This window comes from Parasteatoda tepidariorum, chromosome 5 (assembly GCF_043381705.1).
Source record: "Parasteatoda tepidariorum isolate YZ-2023 chromosome 5, CAS_Ptep_4.0, whole genome shotgun sequence".
Lineage (NCBI taxonomy): Eukaryota > Metazoa > Arthropoda > Arachnida > Araneae > Theridiidae > Parasteatoda > Parasteatoda tepidariorum.
The window spans coordinates 89,625,914-89,633,066 of record NC_092208.1 but is presented as its reverse complement, the minus strand read 5'-3'; the positions used below and the strand labels follow the sequence as shown (position 1 = coordinate 89,633,066).

Sequence of the window (7,153 nt, the reverse complement as noted above, 5' to 3'; positions counted from 1 at the left end):
TAGTCTTATTTGGAAGACATTTAAAAAATAAACCCATTTCATCAATATTGAAAACATCATTTTCACTGTATCCTTGAAGTAAATTTGGTAATGTTTCATTTAACCACTGTTCACATACTTCAAGAGGGACAGCTTTAGCTTCCCCATGAAGAGTGCGAAAGACATTTTGTGTGTTTTGCAAAGGAAGGGGCAAGATATCAGCTCCTAGGTTTTTTTTCTTGCTTTAAAAGATCAAAAAAAAATCGAGTTAAAGGGAGTAAAATTCGAGTAATCGAGAATAATTAACATGAAATTGAAGATAAAAGGGTCGGGATCACATAAAAAAATCGAGTTATAGTAATATTCGAGTTATCGTACTTCGAGTTATAGCGAATTGACTGTATATATATATCTATATCTTTGTCAATAATAAATTAAAATATTAAATAGTTAACTGTTTTCATATATTTATATATATATTTCTAACTGCTCAAACAAGGCTTTGGTGGAAATTCAGGCAGCCATGGGGAAATTAAGTCTAAGTAAATTCTAAAAAATTCTTTGATAAAAAATTTATTGCTCTGCAAAACTTTTTCTTAAAAAACATTTGTCAATTAGTGTATTTATTAGTTTAAATTGTTTAAGTTACTTAGTAGGACCTTAAATTTAATTTAATAAACTTTACTATTTCAATTTTTTTTCTTCAGATTTCTATTATTTTATAACACATGTGTTCATTTATTTATTCAAGAATTGTCTAAAATCAAATAATGTTTTTTTCCATAAACTTAATTTTCCGAAAACTTTTTGAACAGAAAAAAATAGCTACAATTTTTGGGGAAATTTTGATTTTAAAAGATACTTTGTTCCTAGGGAATATTAGACTCTGATAATTTTCTGCACTCTTTCAATAGTGTACAATAATATTTCCAATTAACTAATCAATTTAACCTCATGAATTAATAGTATAATTATATTAATGCTTAATTAGTTTCCTTATTTAATGAACTAATTATTATTTATAAATGTTTAAATGAGTTAATAATTTTTTTTTCAATCAATCAATTCAATGTTTAAATTAAATTACTTTAATATTTAGTACATTTATTAGAATGAATTTCGTAGTTAGTTATAATAGCTTTTAGTACGTCTGTTTTTTAGACAATGCTGCTCAGCATTATCAATCAAAAGAATGGTTTTGAATTTTGGTCTTATTCATGCAAAACTTAAAAATTCACTTGGAATACTAAAGAGAGTAAATGAAAATTGATTTTACATATAATGAATAAGATGATTGTTTTTTTTTTACTAAGCCAATTTTTTATATATTTTTTTCAATAATTTAACAGATTGGATAAATTTGTGTTTTGCACATGTTTTTGTATTTTGCAGATTTTTATTTATAATTATTTCATATTTTCTTCACCTGAATTCGGGTTTTTGTCAGTAATTGTCAAAACAAAATAGTTCAAGAACATAATTGATTGATCACTTGTAATATTATGTGTCTGTTAATTTATAAATTCTTATTATAATTAATCCCTAAAATTTTGGGGTTTTGACACTTATCAAAAAGGGTTTTTTGATATGACGGATGAAACCATGGTTAAAACCGGATAAAACTGTCAATTGTTCAAAAGTGGCCATTTACAAAATATTTATGTGTATATGTTTTATTATATCAAAATTGTGCACTAAAGCTGGCATTTGACAAAATGCCAGATTTAGTGAGATTAAATAGATGCCAGATTACTATAGATGTTTTATAATTTTAGTTTATCCTACCTATAACACCCGTGGCAACATTGTTGCAGAGCATTACGAGTTCTTGCAGAAGGATTTTTCCTTTAGGAAATAAAATGTTTTGCTTTTCTTTTCTGCAGAAATTTTCGAAAGATTTTATCTTTTCTTCAGAATTATATTCAAACAATGCCTTTCTCACGCATCGGAGTGGGAAAGAAAAAAAATGCTTGTGATTTTTCTATTCTCATTTGAGAATAATGAAGTAAAAAATATGTTTTTCTTTTTTGTAGAAATTTTTGTTATATTTTTTCATGCAGTTATTACTACTGATTTCCACATAGCTTTTAAAATACAATATTATTTATTACAACTGAATCACAAAATGAAAACCTGCATTAAGTAACCCTTTTTTGAAGAGTCGGGTTCACATAAATTTGAATTACAAAATGCTAAAAAGGAAAAAATTAGTTGTCTTTCTACGAAATGCGAGAATATCCTCATAAAATTAGAATAAAAAATATAGATATTCAATTAAAAATATGATTTTATTTGATCCAATTTTTTTTATTTATTTATTTAATTTATTTATTTATTTATTATTATTTTTTTTTGGAGTTAACCTTTTATTACTTTAAATCAGTAACATGTATATTTGTTATTTTTAAATACCTTGCAGAAACATATTAGTATTAGAGAGAGCAGAAAGCCGGAAAAAATTCAGCCATGGGGCCTATATCAGAACAACTAATGTGTTACAAAATGAAATTAAGAACATTATTTTGATATGGTGTGGCACAGTTCTGAAAGCATTATACTACTCTCAAAATTTGCACATTTAGGCCCGAAAGGTTTTTACAGGAACTTTTTATAAGGAATTGACCAATCCAAGTAATCTTATTTTTTCACCTCTTCTGAATGCTACAATATTTTTGTCTTTTCATCCTGCATCAGCACTGCAAATCATGGATTACTGTTCACAATTTATTTTAAATCTTAAAAATAGCTAAGTGAGAGATACTGTATAAGACACTTTATTCTCAAGAACGAGATTTGTATTTCATATAAAAGGGTATGATGGTTCTTAAGACACTCTTAATATTTAAAAGCTGGTAATTTTTTTAATAAAAGAGTTATTACAGTGATAAATTCTTACGCTCTACAAATCAGTTTTAATATCATGTCTTACACATTGAAAATTTCTTGCTTTCAATTTTAAAATAAATTTTAAATTAGCAGGTTGAAATTGTGCATGTAATTGTCACGCATTTGTTTGGTCAAAAATTTATTACTCACTATTGTGTTTAAAATATTCCGTTTTTAAAAACAATGTTGAAATGGCCAATGTATGTATATAGGCATAATGTGTCATAAAAAAGATTAAGAAACAGTTTCATTAACTTGTTCAATATTTACAAAATTTATATAATTACATATTTTAATATAATTAGAAAATGAATTTGTTAGTGCTGTATTTTATTTTAAGCATTTATAGAACATTTTACATTCATCTATTCATTATTATAGGTATTTTTGCAGGAAAACTATGTCTATACATTTTAAAGTAATATATTTATGTTTATTTAATTAAATGTAGATTCCAATTTTCAATATAAAAGCAGAAAATTTTTTATGAGAAAATTTAATATTTTTTTATTTGGTTCTATTTAAACAAAAACTATTTATATAAATACAGGGTATACACGCACCTAGAAAGTCATGAATTTCAGTATTGAACAAAATTTATGTCATGATTTCAACTATTTTTTTAAAAAAATCATGAAAAGTCATGGATTTAGGTTGCCGAAAATTCTCATTTTTAAAATGGAATTTACCCCCCCTCCCTCCAATTTCATGGTGTTTTGAATTTGTAACAAAATCCCTTCTCACAGTCATATTTGATTAAGATGTAAAATGTTTTCATAGTGTTCTTTAACAATTATGATCTTTCAAAAAATGAAAGAAAAACATCATTTCTAGAGCGAATTATCTTTTAAACTTCTTTGATTTCAGAATTTTTGTTATTATTTATTTTTTTTACTTTGTCAATTTAAAATTTTAGCTGAAGCAAGGCAGTCATTGGCGAGTTTTTTTATTCTGAAATGAGAACAGAAAATTCAAGAGTATTTCTTTCCTTTCCGATGAACAATAAAAGTATCTTTAAAATGTAATTCTGCAGAAAAAAAATATTTGCTTTTGTATTTTTTTCAGCTATTTTATTGCTTCAATTCTTTCTTTACTCTGTTTTTTAAATTTAAAATCTATAAATATGAAGATGCAGAGTATAACAGTTTTGGTTATACCTATCATTTCAATGAATGTTATTATAATGGTTTTTTAAATTTATTGTTGTGTTTTTGTTGGAGAAAATGGTAACTTCGTTAAGTCATGACAAATTCTTTTAGTTAGTCATGGAAAGTGATGAATTTGAAAATCTAAAATATAGCAGATACCCTGTAAATAATAAAAAATTAAACTTTTGAAAATAATTTTTAATTTAAAAATAATTTTTAATTTAAGTATAATCTTTTTAAATTAATTAAAAAAAACTAAAACAGGCTTAGTTTTTTTTTTTTTCCAAGCCATTTGGTTTAAACCTTCTTGTAAACCTAGTTATATTAGATGTAAATCAAAATCAAACAACTTACAAAATGAGAAAAAAAAATTTTTTTTTTTTTCCAAGCCATTTGGTTTAAACCTTCTTGTAAACCTAGTTATATTAGATGTAAATCAAAATCAAACAACTTACAAAATGAGAAAAAAAAATTTTTTTTTTTTTCCAAGCCATTTGGTTTAAACCTTCTTGTAAACCTAGTTATATTAGATGTAAATCAAAATCAAACAACTTACAAAATGAGAAAAAAAAAAGTTTTTTTTTTTCCAAGCCATTTGGTTTAAACCTTCTTGTAAACCTAGTTATATTAGATGTAAATCAAAATCAAACAACTTACAAAATGAGAAAAAAAAAAGTTTTTTTTTTTCCAAGCCATTTGGTTTAAACCTTCTTGTAAACCTAGTTATATTAGATGTAAATCAAAATCAAACAACTTACAAAATGAGAAAAAAAAAAGTTTTTTTTTCAAAATTATAATCTAATGATAAGTAGTTTTCCTCTTATGAAAATGATAAAAATACAAAGGCAGCTCATTTTACAATGTTCTTAATATTTAATAATGAATAATTCATTAATTATGATTTTCCATTTTAAAACAACTAGCAGATTGACTTAGTTCACTTGTATTGAAAAAAAAGGGAGATGGTTTTCTTTTTTTTTCAATTTTATATTTTAATTGCATTCTATTTCCAAGAGGTTTGATTTCTTAATAGGGATCATCCATAAAGTTTGGTCATTTGAACTTTAAAATTTAAGATTAAGTAAAATTTTATGGATGGCCCATTTTTTTCTTAGCTGTTGAGTTATTTTGCATGATATGCATTTAGCAATTATAATATTGAAATAGTTGGTCTTTTCTTTCATCTTTTGCAATGCTATTTGCTGTTAAAAATGCAGACTTACATATTATACTAAATATTTAGCAATAGCCCTGCAGATTTTCTTAATGTAGAGTCATAATTAAAAATTATTGTGTATGATTATGAATCAAATAAAATTATAACAAAATAATAATTTTATGATTGGGCAAAGCAAAAAAAAAACATCTGTATTGAATATACCTATCAATAGATAGTTAAATCAAATTATCCTGAAAGCTTTTTTTTAATATTCTTACTGAACAACAATTGATTATAGAGGCTAATTAGTAATTATCATTATAATATGTGATTTGCAGTTGTGTTAATGATCAGTGCCTATGTGATTTGTTTATTTAAATATATTTATAAAATTTGATTATGATATTATTAAGTTCTTTATATAATTCTTCTTTATTATTTTTTCTGGTAGGGTATTATCAACACCTAGAAGAAAGAAGGCCTCACCATGGATCAATTTGTGACGTTCAGTGCGACATAATGCACATTAACTGGGAAGTGGATAAAAAATAAGAAAGATGTCACTATGTTTGGGCTACTGAGCTGCACAGTGGTGGTAAATACAAAAGATGTCATTACGTTTGAACTGCTAAAGGATCAAATTTCTTGTTTATGGCAACCCGTGCTGAGGCCTTCTCTTTTCTAAGAGGTTTATTGGTTTTATCCACTGTGGAAGAAACTTGTCATCCTTAGCATGACTAGATAAAGAAAAATTAGATTTAAATAAACAATTTCCCCCTCCAAAAATCAAGAGATTTAAATTAGCCACTCCACTTGATGGTATTTAAAAAAAAAAAAAAATCTATATTTGTCTTTTTAATTCTACATTCTTACTTTTCAGGTTCCTGAAGTGCATACTTTGCCAAAGGACTTAAAGGAAATGCAGTAAGTTTTTTTATTTATTTATTTTATTCATTCTTAGTACATAGACTGAAACTAATATTGATTGCTCGTAGTTCCTTTGCAATTTCACCTCTCACTACGAACTACAGGAATTATAATCCATTCTACGGGAAACCATTTCTCCATGGTTTTTCAAACTCCATTATATTTAATACAATATTATTACAGATAGCCTTTTTCGAATATAGTTTATTATTTACTTAATGTTTACTGTTTTTGTTTCAATTTTTTTAAGTGTTGTACTGTAATGATATATTTTGCTTTGGCTCTATTAATACAATATAAAAAAGTGCTCCATTTTGCGGATATAATCGTGTGAGCTGATGATGAGATTATATCTTTTCATTATTTTGTTTTTTGGCTTTTTAACAAAAAAATTTTTAAAAATATTTTATTTTAATAATTTTTCCTTCTCTTTTCATTAATCATTGTTTTCATAAATGTTGTAATTTCTTGCAAATTGTAAACTATTGTATTTTTGTTGATTGAAACTTGGTAATGTAGTGTATTTACAATCAACTTTAAAAATATAAAAATCACTTTAAAAAAAAAAAAAAAACTTAATTTCATGTAAAAATGCTTTGTAAATTTTTAATTCGATGATTTTTTAAAAAAAGTTGATTTAAAACATTGAACCTTGAAATGATTATTATATTTAAATATTANATAAAAAAAAAAAAAAAAAAAAAAAACTTAATTTCATGTAAAAATGCTTTGTAAATTTTTAATTCAATGATTTTTTTAAAAAAGGTGATTTAAAACATTGAACCTTGAAATGATTATTATATTTAAATATTACATTAAATGTATGACGTTAAAATATTTTAACAATTATGTTGTTTTGATTTTTTTTTTTACTTTGGGGTTGTTTTTTGTTTCTTTAACTATTATTATTATCACAATAAAACTCAGGGATTTTAAAGCATGAAAAAAATTTTCTTTTATGTTGCATTGCGTCCAGACACTTGGTGTAATCCCTTTATAAACTAAACTCAGTGGCGCGACAGCCCATAGAGGGCCACAGATATCGTCCCAGCAA

The 7,153-nt window shown here is 24.9% G+C and overlaps 1 protein-coding gene across 6 annotated transcripts in view; it reads left to right on the top strand.

Moving 5' to 3' along the window:
- The window catches only part of LOC107456308 (repetitive organellar protein), a 42,750-nt gene that overhangs the window by 2,566 nt on the left and 33,031 nt on the right, over positions 1–7,153 (top strand). For 3 of the 6 annotated variants that reach the window (XM_043051866.2, XM_043051867.2, XM_043051868.2), the window contains exon 3: positions 6,053–6,096. In XM_043051866.2, the coding sequence (XP_042907800.1) occupies positions 6,053–6,096 (44 nt within the window). Of the gene's footprint in view, positions 1–2,496; positions 2,611–3,780; positions 3,887–5,722; positions 5,768–6,052; positions 6,097–7,153 lie in introns of those variants that run through there. The other 3 variants (XM_043051870.2, XM_043051872.2, XM_071180762.1) reach the window with 3 other exon arrangements.